We start from the raw sequence: 22,019 nt of genomic DNA, 5'->3' as shown, positions 1-22,019 counted from the left end.
ATAACAGGTGTTTATTGTTACCCAACTTAATGGTACTCCTTTTATCGACCTCGGAAGGATGAAGGGATAAGTGGACCTGCTGGGACTCAAACCTGTGACCATGAAATCAAACAAAGGTCCCTGTAGTAGATGCATTAGTCCACTGAGCCACAGACCCGGCTTAAAACAAAGGTAATGAACTACAACAGGACAGTCAACTTTGGTAGGCCTTGGTTTTCAATGTAACAGCCCGTGTGCATGGCGTGATCAAGGTAGAGGTGCAGCGATAACATTCCTGGCCTGGAACAATATTTTTGCTTCTCCTATCAGTTTTAGGTTTTGGCGTAGAATGGTATAGTTCATCCAGTGGTTGGTCTGCAGCATTGCACTGAGCTTTTAGTGCAGCATCAAAAGGGCTTATTAGTAAATGCGCCATCCACAATGCACTCAGTCTACTTCCTCTCAAGGTTTGTTTGTATGTTCAGAATATGCTACTATGTAGAAATGTTAATACAGTACCCACCTGCTAGCTTTGGTGCATGTGGACCTGAAACTGCAAAATGCTTTTCCAGGTTAAGTAAAGTTAATCTCTAGGATGTGCAGCTTTGAGTCACACTTGGTATTGCTCATGAGTTATTTCAGCACTGCTTGTCCCACTTGTGAATCTGCTCTGGTTTGTGTTCATGCAGTGCAGCTTTGTGAAAATATGCAGTGAACTTGTCGCTTTGCATAGATTACCAAAGGGGACACCTGGTAAAAAGCAATTGGGGCTCATGTTGATCTAGCAGAATATGCCTTCGGTTTAGTAGTTCTCTAGCTAACGTCAATTACATTATGCCGGATCGTGGTTGAAAGCCCGAGATGCAAATGTTCGAGGAAGAAAAGACAGAAGATTATTTTTCTGAAATAACCTACAGTCTTTTCTCCCATGAACATTTCCGACTTGGCCCCTGCCCACACCCACTCTGCTTTGGAGGACGGAATATCAGCATCAGATTGCAGCTTTCACACAAGTCCACTGCTTGGTTGTGTTAGTATTTCAACATTGATGTGGTGTTCTAGGAAGCCGAACTAGTTGCCCTGCACGGGCACTTTACACCTGGTCTAACCTCTGCGCTCAAGCACACCACACTGCCTGGAAAGTCTGACAGGCCTACCATGTGCCCTACGCAATTCCGTACGCAAAGGACAGCAAGCGGCCACCACCTACCAGGCTCCTGAACGACATAGGACACCCCACAGGAACCGTCCTTCCGGTCCTCAAACGCTATCTCAGCCTTGCTCGGACCCTCCACGGCAATGGAGAGGCCGCCAGCTCCGGCCTCACGCGTCCAGATGCTAAACTCCGCTACAAAAATAAGGACAAAAGTTTAGATTTCCTCGAAGCAAAGCAACAACCTTACTTTTGTAGTTTAACAATGTCTTAACTTCATGCTAAATGTATGGGTGGGACGAGAGCCGTTTTGCATACACTCCCTTTTACAGGTCATTAACCAATTTGGTGTTCAAAATATTAACCACTGGGACATTTACAACAAACTACTTCAGACTCCAGTGAAATGCAGGGGGCGGACTGGTTATAACCGAATCACCTGTACGGTTGCATCGCCTAAACCTAAAGGATCAGTAACATTCTAAAGGGGTCGCAAGCCAACCATCAGATTGGACAAAAGCTCCTATGCAGCAATTAAGATCCAGCAACTGAATGCATTGGTCTGGCTGGAGAAAGCACCACTGGAGACCAACTGAATGTCTAAAGCTCCGGCAGAGGCATCTGAGCGTTGCCTGCAAGTTTGTCAAAGTAACCGGTCTGAGTAAAAGTGCATTCAGAGGTTGCTACCATCACTCGTATAATGGCACGGGCCAGCAGCAAAGTCCATGAACCTCTTCACCCATTAGGATGCTTCCGGGTGAAACCAACATTTGGAAAACTGCCTTTTAAGAGTTGTCCTGGCTAAAACCAGGTGCATTCCGTGGACGGCTCTTTGCTGAAGCATCAGGATTGGTGCCCCTCCAACCCACATGAACCTCAGCCGTACTTTTAGGTTACCCTTGGGCCCGAGTGGGGCTTCAGGAACTGTAGTGGGGCACCATTTGAGTAATTGACCTAAAAAGGTTTGGACAGAGCACGAACAAACCAACATGCAGGAGAGAATGGTGTTCGGATACAATGGCTTGGTGGCATCATTCTAGAAAGGAAGATCACAGCAAATGACCTGGGGTTTGATGTGCAATGCATCCAGTCTCAAATATACATTATGTAGGTAACTTAAATACAGGAATACACATTTCCATGTTAGTCTACACGTTTATGGAAGGCCATTTTGTACAGAATGTGTGGGCATGCTAGAGGTACATTGTGGATTCATCTCACCTGCGCCTCTCCCAGCACAACAACAAAACAGCTCATAGTCCATTCTCTTCTCCAACTACCCCTCACATGCAGGATCCAACCAATACCCCCAACACCAAAAACCTTTAAAGTAATTCAGCTTTCATACAAAGTACAAAATAAGACTTATGCACATTGTACCATGGGTCATTAAGCAAGACACCCTATAAAAATGGCTGAAGGGTTTTAAAATGTGGATGTGTCCTTTGCAAACAAGTGCTCAACCGTGAAAGAGCAGGATCAATAGTAGGCCATTTTATCTGGTTTGGCCAACCCTGACTTGTCCTTTTCCTCCACGGGATGGTCTATATGAGTTGACTAACCTGGCCACAGGGGACTACGTACCTGGCACTCCAGTTTCTGCCCTTTCCAAGCCAGGTCCGCCTGCTCGGACCTTGTGAGCACCACCTTCACCCATGGGCCCCACAGTGAACTGGAATGGACTGCCTGGCACATGTTGGCTCTTGTACTTTACATTGACTGTGTGGACACCCATCTCAGTGGGCACAAAGCGGATGCAGTAGGTGTTCTTCTCCCCCTCCATGATTTTGGCATCATGGATTTTCCCAGAAGGGCTGGTCACTTGAGCAGTCATATCGTGGATGTCAATCTCTGCAGAGGGTAGGAAAAGCCGATCAAGTTATCAAGCAGGGACAAGCATAGAAGGTGCAATCGATGACTACTGCTGGGGTATTACTCAAAACCCTTTGCACTCAAGACCGATAATGGGTCAAAGTTTACAACAGCCAATGAACCAGAGGTCCTCCGATCCTAGGCTGCAAGCCCAATGAGCGTCAATTACCTGGTATTTTCAGGCTCAAGTCGCACTGGCTGCCAATATTAGCAACAGATGGGGCCCGGCGCTTGCTGGTGATGCTTTCCTTAAGGCGTCCCTCTCCAGTTACTTTCACCGAATAAGGACTTCCTGAAACAAACCCAAACATAATCGGCTCAAATACTGTGCCTGAACTCAACTTGGCCTACCATCGGGCACACAGGACGACGACACAAAGTACAAACACCTACCAGGGACGTGCTGATCAGCAAACTTTATGGTGATAATGTAGTTTCCAGGTTCGGTCGGGCAATACGTTACTTTACAGGTGCCATCTTCGAGGTCTTCAGTGTTTATGTCAACTTTGCTGGGACCTTCAATGGAGAGACTTAGACCCCCATAACCTGAAGGAGAAAAAAACACACCTTCATTTTTGGGGACTTGTGTCCCATTTTCTGCCCCACTTTTATTTCTTCTTATTAGCTTCCCAGGTATTGACTATTGGCGTGGCCAGAGGTCCCCCTTTCATTTCAGCCCTTTGATGCAGTACATTAAGCTACCAAGATTGGGGTGTTTAAGCAACCCATGTTGGACCCATCACCCTGCAAGCGTAGAGCAATAGGCTGGTGGCGGCTCCTATTTAACTTTAGCTTCACTAGGGGTGCAGTCATCTGTATTGTATTTGTAGCCCAATGTGCTAGTATGGTAGCACCAATGTATCAATGTATTTCAGCTGTTCTCCTGTCCATTTTGCTTTGGCCATTTATGTGGCTCTTGTGGCAGGCCTAAAATGGTTGTTGTGGGCTCTATGAGCCTAGTTGAGTGGGCTAAACTGGATTAGCCTGATTTTTGGGCTGCAAACAACCAATCCACATCCTGTGTGTGGATGCAGGTTTAGTGGTTTTTACCACCAGCCTGTTTGGCTGGCCACTAAAACATTGGTCTGTCTGGTGGAATTGAGGGGGATTGAGGGTTGGACTAAGCCAGACACCAAGTGAGTGCGTACCTAGTCGAAAGCCTCCTCTCCATTCCTCAAATCATTATTTTAGCTGCTGGAGGACTGCCTTCAAGATGGGGTATTGAATCTTGGGACCTGGTTTGACCAGGATGGCTGGAGCCTGGCTCCTTTGTCCTGCCCTTTTTTAAGCTGATGAAATCCTTCCAGTACCAGACTTTTCCTCATTACTACTAGCTCCACCACAACCCTCAACCGATCCCCCACCCATGGTTCTTGCTGGTTGGACTTTCTGAACCATCTTGAGACTTTTTGGGGGCTGTTACTGGGCTGCCTCTGAGGTGGGGAGTCTTCCTGGCCTGGATGCGTGATGGGTCACCACAGCTGTCATGGTCTGTCTGGGGTCACCACTATCCATTCATTCAGTCGTGGGACTGTTCTTTGCTGGCTGCCCTCTTCACCCTGGACCGGCCTGGATCCCTTGGGCCATGTTCCATCTTCTGGTGCCTACACTGGCACTGCTTAAATACAGGAGTTATTTTACAGGGTTGGGAGGCAGGACCAACACCAGCAATGACACAGATGGGTGAAAAAAATCTGTATCCAGGAGGACAAAGCACAAGTCCTCCGGGTACACAGATTCTCTAACAGTCCATGTCGTTGCTGGTCTGTAAAGCCCTGCAAAAAAAAATAATAAATAAATAAATAAAAAGAGCCACTTCCTCAGTGTATAGCACAGAGCACTAGTCTTGATGTTGACAAGATGCCACGGGTCCCCCTAGGTCTCGGAGTAGTGAGTGGCAGGGGTCTGCGTGCATGCACACCTGCCACACTCCCTTAACCATCACAATGAACTTCAATTGGTACGAATCCTACTTGGCACCCAGCCTTTCCCTATTGGGTCTCTAAGCAAGAGCGTGCAGGGATGGGGGGGCGGGGAGAGGAGGAAACAAATTGCCTCGGTCTGGTTTCTTGAATTGGCTGCTTCCTGAACTGTACCTGGGTGAGGTGGAAACGTTACATGTAGTTTACCTGTGAAATTTGTTCCGTTTTTTTCCAGGCAACCCATACATACTTTTGAACCTCAACAAACTGAAAACGTGTACTTGGAATGTTTTTCCTGGGTCGCCTTTGGGCCCTGGAGCTTGGTGCCGAACACGGATTTCAGCAGATGCCAGTGACTTATTAGGGCACTGCATGTAAATCACTGCAGTTCACTTTTCACATAGGAGAACCTTGACATTGGACACTTGCAATGTGCTGTGTTTGAGTGTGTCTGGGAATGGTGTGACCTGCTAGGCTGAGTCTATAATAATTTTACTGTATTTTTAGGTGGCATGTTCACCTAATTATTTCTGCTTGGGACTGCATAGGAATCCTTTTTCTACCCAACTCTTAGCATTACAATGTAAAGGGTTGACCATCTGGAATAGCCTTTACATGTTGCTTTAATAGTGGGAAAGGTCTACACACCAAGGCCCTTTCACTTTTGTCCAGCAAACCTTCTGCTTTCACCCAAGCGAAACAAAGACTCATTTCTTACATCTGCCAAGGGTGGGGTGGTTACTCAGTCTTAGCATTATGACAGTTTCACAACACTCAGAATGCTGTGGACATCTCCAGCACCTGAATATTTTTACGTTCTTTTTCTACAGGACTCAAATATCTGAATGGTTTAACACAGCCTGGCCACCATTCAAAATAGTGGCCCAATAAGTGTTTAAACACTGCTCCATGACATGTGATGGTGCTTCATAATGGATCCATTTTTTAAGCGGCAAGTGTCTTAATAGAACCTCAGCATACAGCAGCTTTGAAACTATAAAGAAACAGACTAAGATTTCAAAGCAAACTGCTGCTCTCGTTAATTTTCACAGATCCTAGAAGTGTTAAGTAGACCTGACATTTAGTGCATTTCTCAAAGCAGCCAGGTACATTTCTAACTACACGCGCATGGGCTGAAGCCATTTATGGCCAATTCTTATTACCAGCAACAGCACAAAGTAGCCAAATTAGGTTGGGTTAAATGAGGAATTGCAACGCATTTTAGACCATCCCAATCTGATTCAAGGCTTAAGGCAATGCCTCAAAGACCATCCCAGAACCGTCAATGGTTATTTAGCTATTTGTCTCAAGTCATCAGTAAGCACTGTACCCGCTTCTCTTGTGTCGATGATAAACTCGGAGGTCTCAAAAGTGCGTCCTTCAGTAAGGCCGGGCCCCGAGACTCTCACCCGCTTGGCATCCCCGATCTCCGACTGGCTGATCATCACTTTGACGGGGCTGTTGGGGATGTGCAGGCCGTTTTTCTTGATGCCGACCAAGTGTTCCCCAATTTCCTTTGGCACGAAAGAGATACCTATTGACATGGAACAAACATGGCGGTCAACACAAGTAATGATCAAAAGTCATAGCTAGACTGTAAAGTGTCGGGCACTGCATCGCAGGCCAATTAGTCCCTTTAACAAACCAGAAGCACATCTCTGGATGAAGTGTGCAAAACAGACCTCTGCAAGTAGAGCTTGAAGGACAAGGGTCATAACGTGAACATGATTGAGAAGCTTACGAACGAATGCAAAAAGGATCTTTAGACAACTTACCAATGTGGCCATTACGGAGCCTCTTGAGTACACAGGGCTCCTCGCGGCCAGATGGAGGTGTCACAGTGGCAGTCAGCTGGCTCAGGTCGGTCTCAGTGATGTTGAGGGGTATGTCGGCAGTGGAACCAACCTTCAGCTGGGACATACGCATGCTATCATCTCCTATAAAGGGTAAGCACGAATGGAACAGGTGATTTGACCATCTTGCAGCATGTATTCCTAGCCATGTGCGATTAGTTGCCGTAGTAGGCATTACAACTTAGATTCATGTAAAGCGTGAAACATTTGCTTTTGACACAAGCTACATTTGATCAATACAAGTGAATGTATTGGCTAGCACAGATCACTCCAAGAGAACCTTGGTTAAGTCCTTTTGATGGACTAATATTTTGCATTGGATCAAGATGGGCAAGAGCTGCTCAAGAACGGAGTTGTAAGATTCTGCCTCATTACCATGGTTTCAATGCAATCAGAAACCCTTTGACTCAGTGGTTCAGCAGACACATGTGACCACGTGCATTATCAGTTCTTCCAAACGATGCATACTAGTAAAAATGTGTGAGCAGAGTCGTACTATGATACACAATGCCCATGATCATTTGAGTTTGGGTAATATTAGCGTTCTTGTTCAGTAACTTGGACTAATAGGTTCCAGAGAGGACTTACCAGTGATCTTGGCCACAAAGGGGCTGCCGGGAATGTGCTTGTCATTGTATTTGACTAGGATGTTGTAGTCTCCAGGCAACATTGGGAGGTAAGACACTGTGCAGGTACCATCCTGGTTATCAGTGCAGCCAATATCCGCTTTGGAAGGACCCTCTATGGCCAATGACAAGCCACCTAAGGTAATAGAAAAATAGGATGGTTAGGAGAAAAAAAAATACAATAGTTTATTAGGTAACCAAAACATGTGCCACGGACAGAAGCCACCAACTAAACTCAAACAGCCATTTGGTGACGTCAATGCCTTGTAATGTGCCGCAGGTCCTCTGAGACCTCATAATTAAAGATGTGTCTTGCTGCCCCCCCCCCCCATCAACCCCCAGTTCCTTTGGATTTGGTAGCTTAACCTTTACTGCAAAGGTGCATCTCCAAGCTTCTGGGGCCTGGTTGAGGAGTCTGAACTCGCCACAGGGAACTATGCTTGGAAACCAGTATTCTTGCAAGATGGACCTTTTCTCCATGGTTAGGAAAGTTTTCTTGCTGCCGCTTTCCTCCCGCAGACCACTACTTTACTTCCCTTGTCTTTCTGCTCATTCTTATCGGGAAATTGATCAGTCTTTAAGACTAAGTATTGGCAGACTGTCTCCCTTAGTGGATTTCTTGTATTTGTAAAGCTGCACACATCACCTTAAAGTGAGGGGCAGTTAGGGTACTTTGTATCCTAACTCTTTGGATATAATTGCAATAAGCAGAGAATGGTCCGGAGGCAGCAGATCTTTTTCTACCAGGTTTTGCACTTTCTACTCATGCACTCTTTCAATTACCGTAAATGTCAGAGTTGCTAGCATGCCAAGATGGCCGTGCTACAGACTTTTGCCTGTCCTATGGCCTTCCTGGCCTCTGGGTCTGGAATTGCCATATATGGGAAGCCCTTTCCTGGGAAAAGTGGTGGTCTGTGTATAAGCCTGATGTGGGGGCTGGGACTGTCTGGTCCCAGTCTACATCCAGGTGTATGAATACCAGTTTCTGGGCAGATGTGGCCAGTGGCTGGATAGCCGCTACCAGTTTGAATGGTGCAGATCTTTACCATTGGTGGACCTGAGCAAGGGTTCAGTCCAAATCTTGGATAAAAGAAGTACTCCTGCAGCCATTCAACATACCAAGAAGACCCTCTTTGGTGCTTAGTCCACCTGAACCAGGGGAACAACCAGTAACGACCCATGCTGGAGGATCCTTGCCTTTGGGAGGGTCCCTGGAATTCGTGGTGGACTGACCAGCTCTCTCCTGGGCTACTTCATTGCAGCAGTCACCATTGCGAGTGAATCTTTGGAACTTGGAGGATCTTCAGCCTGTGCTACAAGATGCTACCTCCTGCATTTTCAACCGTTTAGACTCAATAGAAACTGTGCAGGGCCTGCTCCTTTGTTTGTCCATTGAAGATGGCCCATTGCCGCCTGATTGTGGTGACCCCCATTGTAACCAGTCTTCACTCCCTGGAGGTGTTTTGAGGTTAGCTGCTCCACAGAAATCTTCACAAGCATGTTCAGCTGCACAATGCCTAGAACCGCGATTCAAGTACCACAACAGACCAAAACTAAATCCAGTGCCCGAAAGTGACCTCTGCACTCCTGACCCTTGGCCTCCCTGAACTACCGGACCAAGCACATAAAAAGTGTCCAGAAAGGAATCTGGAACCTCAGCAATGGTCTTTTGAGCAATCTTAGTAAGGCGGGTTCCTTTCCCCCATTCTCTACAGTCATGTCCCCAGTTCCCTTTACTGACTTCGATCGATTGTGGTGTAGTCAAGCATCCCTCTCGTAGGCCTACCTTAGTCTAGTGGAATGGAGAGAGTTATTTACCTGAACTATCAGTAACTTTGAATCGCAACCACTTGCATAGTTCGATCAGATAATAAACCTACCGGAAAAGTATAGGTTTTGGAATGGATACCTTTATGCCACTATGCTCCAATCCATCTCTGGGCTGGATGCAAGTAATAGGGAACTGTTTTAGTGTTAGAAGTGTTTGCTTACCTGTATTTCACTAGTTTTAAATCACATTTTTTAAAATCTTCTTACAAGAGCGAATGTATATATGTATTTTATAGTAAGTGTGACAATATTTGCATAGAGGTTTGACTACTTCGTATGCATTTTAAAGGCCTAATAATATTATATTTTTGTATTTACCCATCTAACTGGACTTGTGTGGCTCTGTGTGAATTGACTGTAGCCCTAGACCACACACCCCTCCTGAGTAAGCCCTGCAGCACTACCTACCTTGGCTGAGTTTGGTTAGACTTCATAGTCTTTCCGGTTCACCATAACCAGTTTGCTTCCCAAAAACCACCCACAAACTGGATTTTGGAAACCCATCCATTTAATCCTATCCATCAAGCACACACCTGCACATATTGCAGGGCACACGGGATCCAAATGAGTGATACATCCAGACTGAACATCAAGTTGCGAGTGTTGCGAACTCTACTTTTGCTTCAATACAGGCAGTGTTTGCATAAGACAAACATAGAATAACCAATCTTGTGTTCTGGTGGTGAGGGCAGGTTGTGTTCAGGGTGAGCATGTGCCATTCTTTACTCACCTAAATGTAAGTCTTCGAAGCCCAAGTTCTGAATCTTTGATATCAGAATTTGGCAGAGTTCAGGCTAGTTGGCCAGGTTGACGAGCTACAGTTTGGGAGGATGCAGAGAGAATGGGTGAGGGATCTTACCACAGGCTTCAAATCTGCTCTTGAGATCAACCTCTTGAGGGTCGTCTAGCCCAAATATCAACCAAGCAGTTGTGGCTGGTCTTTTCCAGACAGGCCTATTCTCAAACTCGACCACTAGCATTGTCCCCAGCACCAATGTTAAAGTCAAGTAATGATTCTGCATGACACCAAGCAAGGGGATGCATAGTAGGCAGAATGAGTTAAGTCCATCAAAGTACCCTACATTTAAGTAAGCATGTCTTAAAATAAAACCGTACCCATTGCCTACAAGTCAAGCAAGATCCTAGCCAACAGTACTGAACCTGGAGCAGCAAGAAAGTCCTCACTACCAGTCATGCTGTACTTTAGTGTAATAAGTCCCCATCGACCAAGTACACCCGTGCACACGCCCTGCGGCCAGGGCAAGGAACAACTGCTCCCGCAAATGCTTTCAATTAAATGAATGGAAAGCTTGTTTGGGAACCTCATTGGAGAACCGCATTTGCATCAAGCTTAAACATAGTAGAAGGGACAATTAGTAATTGCTGCCAAGAGTGAAAACGATTTGAACAGTTAGCCCACCTTCTCCGGCATCTTTCGTGTTCACAGTGAAGACAGCGGGCTTGTTCACAGTCCCATGGATCAACCCTGGACCGTATGCAGTCACATGGCCACTGTTCATGTAGTCCACATAAAACTGCAATGGGCTTCCTGTGGGAAGGAGAGAAAGCACCATTAAGTCAAGAGAAAACCTTTTCATACATGCCAAGAACAAACCTACAGGGTATGTTTCCCCAAGAACAATTTGCAGATCTTTCCTACGAGTAAAAGGTACCTCGGATCAAATCAAGCAGACTCCTCTCAGGCACGTACCTGGTATGTGCATGTTGTCATACTTGATATCCATCTCATGCAGCCCAGCTTCAACAGGTGCATACCGCACGGTCACTGTACCATCCTTGTTATCTGTGATATCTGGCTTAGCCACCTTCCCAGATGGCATTCGCACTTCACCTGCAGAGAGGAGGAAACAAACTTTGAAATCCTATGGGCAATGTAGGACTTCCAAATCTTTGCTCCAGACTGTAGCTTACTTATTAGTTTAGGTGGGGGGCAGAGGGGGGAGGCCTAACATTAAGGGCCTGACAAAGAGATGGGTAAATCATGATAGGTGTCAAAACAAAGACAAACCATCACTCTCCTACAGAGCTCTTGACAAACCATTAGCGTTGTGGCCAATTGATTCACAGAACAAATACATAATTGGTTGGCCAGTGCATACTATGGTCACTCGCATACCATCATCTGGTGGGACATGGCTTTTTTCTGTTTTGTGGCTGTCGAACACCCGAGGGTGGTTGTTTGACACAGCCTCTATTTAAACAATTGGGATATCTAGGATAAGGCAATGTCTCTCTGGTACCTGAATCAAGCAAACCTCTGGCATACACGGTCGGATTTAGGGAGTAGAGCAGTACCTGTGATTTCTCCTTTTTTAATTGTGAAAGGAATCACAAGGTCAAATGGCCTCAAGCCAGCTACATCCAGTCCATTCACTCCCATCACAGGGCGGTCAGTAGCCTGCAGAAAGGAGACAAACCAAATATTGTGAGCAAGGTCGTTCAAGGGAGGAGAACAGAATAGGAAAAGGGCAGGAGAAATGCTTGAGAGAAGGACAGGACTCGAGGGTGTGAGAACATGCGTAAAAACAATCACTGGAAAGAAAGAAAGGGAGGAGACTACAGACCCACCAGCTCTACTGCCAGGTATACATTCGACCTGAAAGGAAAACGGGCCTGCAAAAAGGTACTTCAAGCGTACCAAAGATGTTAAGTAATGGGGACTGCAGAGGGCAACCATTAAAACAGATTCTCTATTGCACCTTTCCCGCCATTGGCTTTAATGGCACACCCTTTTTTTGTTTGTTTTTTTAACCTGTCCTGACTTATTGAAGGGAAGAAACACCCTCAGCTGGACTTCCCTTTTGCTCACTGTCATGGGGAAACGTATTGGTCCCCAAGACTGTCATTGAGAGACTTTGACCTCCTGCATTTTGTCAATTGCAAACAGCACTGTACAGAGCAAAGCCCTATAACTATGGAACATTTGGGTTTTTGGTAAAACAAGCTGGAGGCAGCAGTGAATTTTACTGCTCTTTCGCATTTACCGCGAATGGCTACTAAAGGTGACTTGCACCCAAAGATGGCCGCGTCACACGGTTTTTCGCTTGCTCTTTGGTCATATTGTAGTTTGGCTTTCCTCCTACCCTCTCAGGTCAGGAAATCCCATATAAGGTCATGCACCTGCCTGGGAAAACTGCTGCTTTAGTGACCTTGTGTGCGAGCCAGCGTCTGGGAGTCTCTGGTACCAATAAGTCTTCTGTTGGCCATATAGGAAACCAGTAGTTCTCCCCGATTGGACAAATACTCGCTGTTTAAATGGTGCAGATCATTACCATTGGTGGGCCCGAACTTGCTTCCCGCTCCAGTTTTGGATAAGAGGACTCCTCTGGCAGCCATTCCTCAGATCTACCTTGAAGCCAAGATTCTGATGAAGAGCAGCAGCCCGCCTGACGACCAGAGGACGACTTCTGCAGCTGATCAGCATCCTCTCCAGCTATTGCCTCTTTGAAGCTCTGCTCCTCTGTTTGATCTCCAAAGACATTTGGACTAGTGGGACAAACTCTACCCCTGCTGTAGGTGGCATGCCCCCAGAGATTCGGCCGTGTCCCTTGACGGCCCATGGACTGACCATCTCCCTCCTGGGCTACTTCACTGAAGCAGTCCCTGTTCCTCATTAAGCCTTGGAGGTAGTCGCCAGCATGTGCCATAAGTCACCACCTCCTGAAATGTCAGCTTCCTATCAAAGGAAGCTGTGCTGGAGCTGCTTCTGTGACCCTGAAATATCGCCTTTTGGCACCCGCAAGTATTGACCATTGATGGAACTATCTTCCTCCAGCCTGTGAAGTGCCCTGCACTGACAGTCTGCTTTCAATGTCTTTGGGATCATGAATTTTAACCCTTCACTCTAACCTGCAACCCATGGGCACCCTTCTCCCAAACAAAGGACAGAAATGGTGTCCCCAGTGAGTCCCGGACAACACACAGTGTGACCTGGGAAAAATCAGAGGGAGGGGGTAAATAACCAGAACTATTCCTTTCCCCCTCTGTCCTACATAGGAGGACTTTGTGTGCAAAGCCCTGTGCCCCCCCCTAACTCCCTCGGTACTTACCATTGGTCAAACCTGGGTGAAGTATCGTACCCCTGGGCTAGCCTTGGGACTGGAACAGATAGGAGTACTTGATCGGTCTTTGGACAAATGCTTAATTAACTTTGAAATAGTTTTGAACAGTTTTAAATCGCCAACAAAAGCCCAATGCATCCTTGAGAACCACCTCCCTGGAGAACCACCTCCCTGGCACTAGGCCCCCGTACATCTAAGGGTTGGACATGGATTGTGTTGGTTCTATTTATTGTATCTGCTTCCGATTACTTACCCGGTTCATTATGGATTGATGCCGCGTGAGGGAACCTACTGGTGAATGTACAAATTTGTGAAATAAGGCTTTGAGTGATAATACTACCCGCTATTTTCATTCCTTAGTGTGTTCGTAAAGGCCTAATAAATCCATCTAAGCCGAATTATTGAGTGTTATTGTGCCTGGCCCTAGACCACTCACACTCTGAGGCTAAGAGACTAAGCCTTGACTAGGTTTTGGCTAAACTCAGTCTCCATGTTCATCATAACTAAGGTGGCCTCCTAAAATCTTCCCACAAGGGTGGATTTTTGGAAATCCATCTTATCAGTATCCTTTCAAGAATACAATACAAGAGTCTGGCATTACTGGTTGACAATCCCATTTATAAACACCTGGTTTAGAAAATGTAAAAACCTCATGATATGGCACAATAGGCCACATTCTCGGGGTAGCGCATACCGTAGCTGCAGCCATTGCACAGCTAGTGGCCCAGTCTATAGAGCAAATGGGCACCAAAACCAAAAACATTTGTTTTGCCTCTACATTTTTTTTTTATACAGTTTTAGCTTCAATACCGATTGCTCTAAAACCGGGCCAGCAACATAGTGTCTAGTAAGATAGAAGGGGCCATTTTAGTTTACTGAGCACAGCTCATTGCATGAAGATCAAGGTACTGTTGAGATGTCAAAATGCCACTAGCAATTTAAAAGGCGGAGGCCACACATAGGTTCAAATGCTGACAGGTGTGATCCATTTGGTTGCATGGGGCGAGAGGAGGAGTCTAAGACATGAGGATCAGATCACAAGGAACTCTGAGCTTAAAACAAAAAAAACAATAAAAAGGAATGCAAAAAGACTTTGTAAACAGTACACATGACCACATGAAACAAATTTCCAACAGGATGGCCCCGCCCCCATGATGGTATGAAGACAAAAACAGACACCAAATCTGTGACTGAGGAGGGAAGGGAGAGATAGTATGAGGGTGCGAGCAGGCACAACAGTGATGAGGTCAATCTTAATGGATGATTCAGGAGGATGGAGGCACAAGAGACGAAGCCCGACAACCAGCACCCCAGCTGAATTTCATTAATGAATAGATGGGAAAGGATGAGTCAATGGAACACGTAGGAAAACGCCAACCCTGGTGCATTCCCAGCAGGGGTGGGGAGACCGTGCCATGGAATGTGGAGAGCTTGTCTACTGGCAAAAAGAGGGTTGCATGCTCAAGAGATTAAAAAGGAGCAAATGTATCTGCATCCCTGAAGTTAGGAGTTGAGGAAGGTGATGGGTTCAACGTGCAGAGGGATAGCCCTTTACGGAAGCGCAGCGCTGCATGCCAGTTGAAGTGACCACTTCAGCCCCCAATTGCTCAACGATGAAGCCCCAAAGGCTATTGTGTTGAGTCCAGCCAGGGGGATTTGCTGTGTGGCCCCCATGGAAGCTCAAGGTGCAAACGCAGTGAAGCAGAGTGTAGGGCAAGGTTAGAGTGCAGATGAGGACTCCAGCGGCGTTAGTATCCCTGCATTAAATTCCATGGCTTTCCGCTACCCCTGGAATGCACCAGGATGGCTTTTCGTTGAAGACAAGAGATACAGTTACTGTTGGTTCAAATGGAAGGGTACCCAGGGTTGCTGCATGCCGGGCGGGTATGCGTAAGATGGGGCTAGCTGCTGCGGCACCATCTGCTGGGGGATCATTGGCTCTCCATCCAAGGCCTGTGTGGAGGGGGGGGCAAGCACAAGTTAGAAAAGTGGAGCAACCTAGACCAAACAACGCGTCAAGATTACTGGAAAGGAACACCAAAGTAGAAAAATAGCCTGCAACAGAACAGTAAGGCAACCAGAGGTTGGCATTGCTTGGGTATCAGACTCAGTGAGCAAGCTCTGCGCTTCAGCGAGAATTTGAGGACGCATGGCCCGGTTACCCTTGGGTTTGGTGCGCATTAGAAATAAACAAAAACCTTCTGTTATTTCCTTGCTTATCAGATGAGGCTTTCATGTAATGAACATGATCATGTATGAGTCCCAGAAAAGTGAAGCTAGAAGTATACGGTTCATGCCAGTAAACACTACCAGTCAGTTTATTTTGGAGTGGTTCAATACATTATGAACTTTCCGCTCTGTGGCTCAGACGCTACGGCCCTTATTACAAGTTTGCCGGTATTTCAGTGGTAAATCCACCAAATGGAATTACTGTTACTGCCATTTGGTCCCGTAGGTTTAACATGGGATTACAAGTGGTGGTAGGTGGTGTAAATACGCAATTTGTCGCATCCACCAGACTCCATTTGGGGATTTTTGGTGAATTACCAGCAGTGGGATTACGGAGTGGTAATTCCACCGATTTGGAGGAACAATGGAGGATTTATCACCAGCATCAAGATGGAGGTGAATCCTGCACTTTCCGTCCAAACATTGGCAGAATTACCACTCAGTAATTCTGGCAGTGGTAATTCCGGGAAAATTGGGGGTAATGGAATTACTGGCGCTTTCGTGCACCGCAACCTTGTAATGATGCCTTAAGTGGAGTAACTTAATAGCCACATGTACCATTGACATTTGCCCAATCTGACCCAAACACCCATTGCTCAAGTCACTTGCGAGCCAAGCCCCACCCGCCACCTCCCACAGATTCCAAAAGCAGGCAAGTCCCACCTGGCCGTGAATAATGCAAGCTAATCTACTACCTTGCCATTTTACTCCCCAACACCTACCTAATAAACGCTAGAAATGCCGCACTTACTGTGACTTGGAAGGGGCTGTTTGGAATGTGTTCGCCTCCAAAGCGCACACAGATGACGTATTTCCCCGGCTGGGGTGCGGTGTAGAAGATATCGAAGGTGCCATCTTCATTCTCCACGACATCCACATCTACCTCTGTGCCGTCGGGGGTGCAGACCGTGCAGGTCACTTTGCCCTTGCCAGCGGCCTTGGCATCGACAGTTATGACGGTTTCCTCGCCAATTTGGATGGTCGGTCCAATACCAGCCCCTGACAAGTCCGGAAAAAAGGGGAAAGTTAAACTTGAAAGGCCTGCCCATGTGGACCTCACACCAAACACCTAAACACTTGTTATGGTGACGTGCACACTTGAAAAACAATGGAGCTTTTGTCACCCAATTTTTTTTTTTAAAAACCACTGCCCCAATCTGAACCTCGTGAATACATAACTTGCGAAGTTAAAAATCAGGACATGTGCTAGTGCTGCTTCTTGACCGATCCACTATTTTAAAGTGAGAGCGGCAAACACAAACGTACGCTTGTAGCAACCAATAAATAAATGAGAACTTGTAGGAAGTATGGCAGCTGTGGGAAGAGCTGCAAACATAGAACAGTTTGCATGCAAGGGCCTCCACCAGAAGTTGCTGTTTGCAGCAATAAACAATCAGTAGTCCTCTCGTCTTGATACAAACCGCAGAGAACCACGGCTTGGCTGGGAAATACCCCATTGGCTACAAAAAAAGGTATGGCCTAGCCCCATCTATCTGGGTTCTTACTATTATTGGTACCCCGTGGCCAGGTGCGAATGCTTGCATGCCCTGTTCTGCAATTCTATATTCAGTGTTACCGTGCACCGCTCCCTTGTTGTTACTAGGCCACTCAGTTTGCCGAGCCATCTAGGCTCTAGCCGAAGAACAACCTATTCCGCCACCCACAACCGCCGCTGCTGGCAACCACTTTGGACGACCTTCCTGGCGAAGGGTCTTGTCAACCAGGTTGAAAGTAATATCCCAGCTGCCACCATTACCCTCATATCAGCAGCTTATGCAAAACCCTATCACAGTGCTTTATGGGAAAAGACGGATAAGCCCAATTAGCACAAATGGAATTTCACAAAATGGAAAATGGTTGGTTAACATTGAGGGGTTTGGCCATTTGAGGACTGCACTTCTAGTCTACAAGTCACACAGATGAAGCATGAGCCAGCAATAGGCGCAGGTAAGTACACAATGCAACAGCTAGTTAATGCCTAAAGCTGGAGGAACCAAGCAGACATGCACCAGGCAGCTAATAGACCGCAACATAGTAGGGAGGACAAAGATCACGTGCGCCACTGGTGGCTCTTTCACACTGGTCCCATGGAGTGTGTTCCGCTTATATGTACTCAAGACCACGCTACTTGAACAGATTTACCAATTGGTTGACCATTTTCCACTTGTCTTGTGCACAGATCTACATTGGGAAGCATGTACCGCGGCTTCTTTAACAGTGATGCCGGCCTCAAACCCCGGCCTCATAAACCGAACAATCTTTAAAGAACCGTAGAGTCTGCCAAATGAATTGAGCTTCAGCAACTAAGCGAAGTCGGACGACTCTGCACGATACCCCAACTGGCACTTATGGATTTAATCGCTTTTTCTAGCTTCTAGAAAGCCAAAGCTACTTTAGCATGGACCATCTTACGAATTCGTAACCAACAACTCATGGAAGACAGCCCAGCCATGAATACATATTATAAATGGCCAAAGGTATCCACCTAGTGCCGACTCATCTGAGGCTCCCATGTAGCAGCTGCTTAAAGCAAGAATGCCAACTGGCTTCCACTGGAGTACAAAAGCAGATTGGCATGTACCGAGTGACATCACCACTAGACTTGCAATTGCCTACCCATGACATTAACTACTATACATTTGTGTTCTGCATTTCATAAGTATGCACTTAGGTGGCAAGCAATGAAGTGTTGCCCAAAGAGGCTGGAGTGCGGATACAGATATGGTGAGGGTAGTGGTGGGTGGGGTGTGTAGGGGAAGCAGGGCAGCAGGGACCATGTCCATAGGAGTAGTGTTAAGCGGAGAGAGGGTGGGTTGCAAGGTATGACGAGTAGGGGGGGGGGGTCTTCAGAGCTTTCTTGAACTATAGGGTACCAAGGGGGCTGGGGGGGGGGGTGCATTGGTAACTAGAGACAGGGTGCTTAGCAGGACACTGCGAGTGTTCTAGTCCCATCCCTCCAGCCTAGCAGAAAAACCTACCCATCTCCAGCGGTACAGAGAGATTTCGGTTGGTACTTTGTAAGCGTTACCGTAGAAGTGACCGAATCCAAAGTTTGAGGAAAAAGTGACCAAATCGTTTAATGTTTTTACCAAAAACATTTTAATAAAATATATGTGGGGGTGGGGTAAGGGATATTAATAAAGGTAGGGGGGGGGGGGGGAGTGGGGCTGCGGGGAACTCCCCTCCCCCCCACAATAAAAAAAAAACATTTGGTCACTTCACTCTTTCGAAAACATGAATTCGGTCCAATCACCTACCGCCCTTTGTAAGGGATGCAAGATGCCTTGGAGTTGTGCTTGGAGGAGTAGCCTGTGCAGCTCTGACGATGGAGTGTTAGTTGAATTTTTTAGTCTTACAAGGAAGCAGGTGGACAGCTTTGAGGTGCAAAGGGAGCTTCTGGACTAGTAGGGCGATTGCCACCAGTCAGGTTGGAGATGGCCAGGGGGCGGAACAATTGTTCAAGAACTTGGGCAGGGATTAGGGGCTCGACTTTGCAGGAGCAAAAGCTGGCATCACGGTAGGTGTTGTCTTGGCAATGCAGGATTTTTTTTTTAAGTCATATTTTTCACTGCATCAAAGTTGAGGCGTGAATCATTTGAGCTTAAAGGGAATGATTTCAGGACATGGGTATGCTGGGGGTGATAGGTGCGAGGGGTGAGGTAGGCTTTAGGTCTGACAACAAGAACTATTAGTACCTTCCTACTCAATCCAAGAAAGGATTGAAACTATTTGGAGAGGCAGGAAAAGAGCAAACTAGGATCAGGGAAGGGCTTTCAGTTGGGCAGAAATAGAAGGGAAAAAAGTCACCATTGTATACAGCTCCTTACTGTACAATCCCAAGACTGCCCAGGTCAATTTAGGTTATTCACACTTCATGTTACCACTAAGAACACTCCAGTATTCTGCAGGCTTCACAGAACTCCATAACCCCATGTATAATCCCAGTACAACACAACATCCACTCCCAAAGAAAAACCCAGAGTCAATGCATGCCAGGAGCATCAACCGTACCTTTCCCTGCGCACTGCAAGACAAACAAGGAAGGCTGCCATTGTGGTTCAGGAGCATAGTTTCAAAGATCCTAGTAACCAACCAGCTGAAGCCAGTTTGAGAGCGACAATAGCCCTGGAAGTTGGCTGCCTGCATTAGATCAGTTATCCGCAATCATGTGCAACAGGTTTCCCTCTGGAACAGAAACCTTAGTCCTGCTGGTGTTCTTAAATCACGAGGGCCGGGACCAAGCGAGCCAACACCTTCAGATGCCGTTTCTAGCTTCAGGGGAAGCGCTGCGCACCCAGGTCCAACAAGATGCCCGGTGTACCACTAGATCAGAGATCAACCCAATGTGAAACGGTGTCGATGCAACTCCAATCCCATCAGCGACATACACTAGATCTGAAGTCCATGCCCCGCACCTTTGGCAGCCTCCCTTACAGGTGCAACTTGAATTGTTCACAGCAGTTACCAACACGTGCCACTGCCCCTTTTGATAATATATGAAAACTCTTAAGTGACCACCCGGCTAATCAGTCCCTCTCGCACCTTAACTCCTATGTGAAAACATGCATTGGTGCCCTTGATGAATGCAAGGTAAATTGAGGCCTTTCCGGTCCCTGACAAAGTTCAAGCGCAGTTCCTTTCATAGCCCAAGCGACCAAAAAGCAAGTATGGGCAACTGCTGTGAACCACCCACACTGCATAGATTACCAAAGAAAAAAACAAAAAAAAACTATTGGCACCAGCAAGGTGGCTTACCTAGCCCGTGACCTCCAATTGACACTGAGGTGAGAGGTGAAAAAGCAAGGAAAGATCAAGTGAGACAGACATTAACAGTGGGGAGAAAAAGTGCACCAAAAAAAACAAAAAAATTGGCGAAAGAAGTAAGACCAGTCATTTAAGTGTGCTGCATACAGAGACGTGTGTACATCACAAAAAGCCAAGTGTGGATGCTTGGATTCTTACAACAGATTAGAAACGAGACAAACGAGTTGCGTTCTACTTACCAGTGACCGTGCACTTGCTGGCATCCCCAGTGGGCAGGGCCCGGATGCGGTACGGTGAGTAAGGGATCTCGTCTCCGCCGTACTTAATGAGAATGGTGTATCGCCCAGTCATGTCGGGCACATAGGAGACCGTGTAGGTGCCATCCTGGTTATCACGGATGGTGGCCTTCTTGGGCTTGCCTTCAGGATCCTGGAATGAACACAGTTCTCAGAGGGCTGCAGGAAGAACAGCTGGTAACCAGTCACCCCAGTAGGGCAAGTTTGTGAATACTGCCCAGCGAAAAAGGCATTTCCGGAAAGTGGGACTAACTGCTGGGGGACTGGGGGGAGGGGTGACACAGCAGTGGTAGAGATCGACTGAAGATTAGCCTGCTCCAAGAACCCGGCGCCGCCAAGGGAGGATTGGGTAAACTAGACATTTGAATGGGCAAGCTTTTAAAAGGTAAAAATATCTTACTTTAGAGGTCCGGCCCTTTAAACTCTTTGCTCCAGCATACCTTTACTTGTACAACTAAGAGGATGGCTTAATTTGAAAATTCCCATATTAGCAGACCAGTACAGCCAAAATCTTTACATTGGCACCAAGGATGACCATGTTATAAAACCATGCAGTGAAGCAAACAAAACACAGTACACAGGCATTTGCTTTAATAAATTGGAGCGGGATATGCCCAACTTGCTAGCAGAGAAGGGCAATAATGGCTGCAAAACACGCAAGCATCCATATTGTTGCTTTGGCACAGCCGACCTAATGGCGGGTTAGAAAAGTGAAAAGTGGGCCCTAGGAAAGAACACTCCTGTGCTGAGCTTGATATTTGGTCTGATGGTCTTAATTGTTCTGAGCAAGCTCACAGATGGGAAGAGGTGAACCCAACACCTCTTAAGGGAATAGTGGGAGGTCCTGGTTACCTTGCAGAAAGAAAGTTTCATTGGATCTTGTGACTACAAAGATTGTCACGGTGGACTTTGAAAGTAAGCTGTAAAGGTTTGAGGCAGTGGACAAAGCTTTTAGGGGGAAAACGGTCTACATTAAAGAGACGAAAACAAAAGAGGTGATGAATGAAAGGTTTAGAATTAATCTTAACCTCTGGCATTGCCCTGGGTAACCTTCACCTGCCAAGACCATACGCAAATCAGGGTTGTTCCCACTCTAAAAGGGGCAATTCAGCCTGAACTGCTTGGCCACACCCCTTCTGCACAAGACCACATGCATCCCCAGACATGTTTCAGCCTTGATGGGCCCCAATAGTGAGAAGCAGCTTGGGTCTCTAGGCCCAGCACAATACAGTGCCAGTTGTTCAGATGTATTCAATACCTTACACCCATCACTTTTTTGGTCTAGATTAAAAGGAGACTACATAGTGGGGTTCATGGTGGAAAAAAGCTCTGGAAAATGCTTATTGGTCTGCATTGGAACAGGCAAACGCTAGAACAGTAAAATGGCATGAACTGAAATATCAGATTAAATAA

General features: G+C 46.7%; 1 protein-coding gene across 4 annotated transcripts in view; it reads right to left on the bottom strand.

The window, feature by feature from the left end:
- The window catches only part of FLNA (filamin A), a 275,782-nt gene that overhangs the window by 41,101 nt on the left and 212,662 nt on the right, over nucleotides 1–22,019 (bottom strand). Inside the window, exons 29-42 of one of the 4 annotated variants that reach the window (XM_069645454.1) lie at nucleotides 20,550–20,739; nucleotides 20,302–20,325; nucleotides 16,298–16,545; nucleotides 15,178–15,270; nucleotides 11,552–11,654; nucleotides 10,947–11,087; nucleotides 10,656–10,784; nucleotides 7,368–7,541; nucleotides 6,702–6,863; nucleotides 6,257–6,460; nucleotides 3,398–3,550; nucleotides 3,174–3,296; nucleotides 2,717–2,983; nucleotides 1,190–1,327 (exon numbers count right to left, since the gene is read on the bottom strand). In XM_069645454.1, coding sequence (XP_069501555.1) covers nucleotides 1,190–1,327; nucleotides 2,717–2,983; nucleotides 3,174–3,296; nucleotides 3,398–3,550; nucleotides 6,257–6,460; nucleotides 6,702–6,863; nucleotides 7,368–7,541; nucleotides 10,656–10,784; nucleotides 10,947–11,087; nucleotides 11,552–11,654; nucleotides 15,178–15,270; nucleotides 16,298–16,545; nucleotides 20,302–20,325; nucleotides 20,550–20,739 — 2,149 coding nt within the window. The remainder of the gene's footprint in view (nucleotides 1–1,189; nucleotides 1,328–2,716; nucleotides 2,984–3,173; nucleotides 3,297–3,397; nucleotides 3,551–6,256; nucleotides 6,461–6,701; nucleotides 6,864–7,367; nucleotides 7,542–10,655; nucleotides 10,785–10,946; nucleotides 11,088–11,551; nucleotides 11,655–15,177; nucleotides 15,271–16,297; nucleotides 16,546–20,301; nucleotides 20,326–20,549; nucleotides 20,740–22,019) is intronic. The other 3 variants (XM_069645456.1, XM_069645455.1, XM_069645457.1) reach the window with 3 other exon arrangements.

This window comes from Ambystoma mexicanum, chromosome 2p (assembly GCF_040938575.1).
Source record: "Ambystoma mexicanum isolate Mex_15411 chromosome 2p, UKY_AmexF1_1, whole genome shotgun sequence".
In the NCBI taxonomy this organism is placed as follows: Eukaryota; Metazoa; Chordata; class Amphibia; order Caudata; family Ambystomatidae; genus Ambystoma; species Ambystoma mexicanum.
This window is presented reverse-complemented; position numbering and strand designations above follow the sequence as displayed.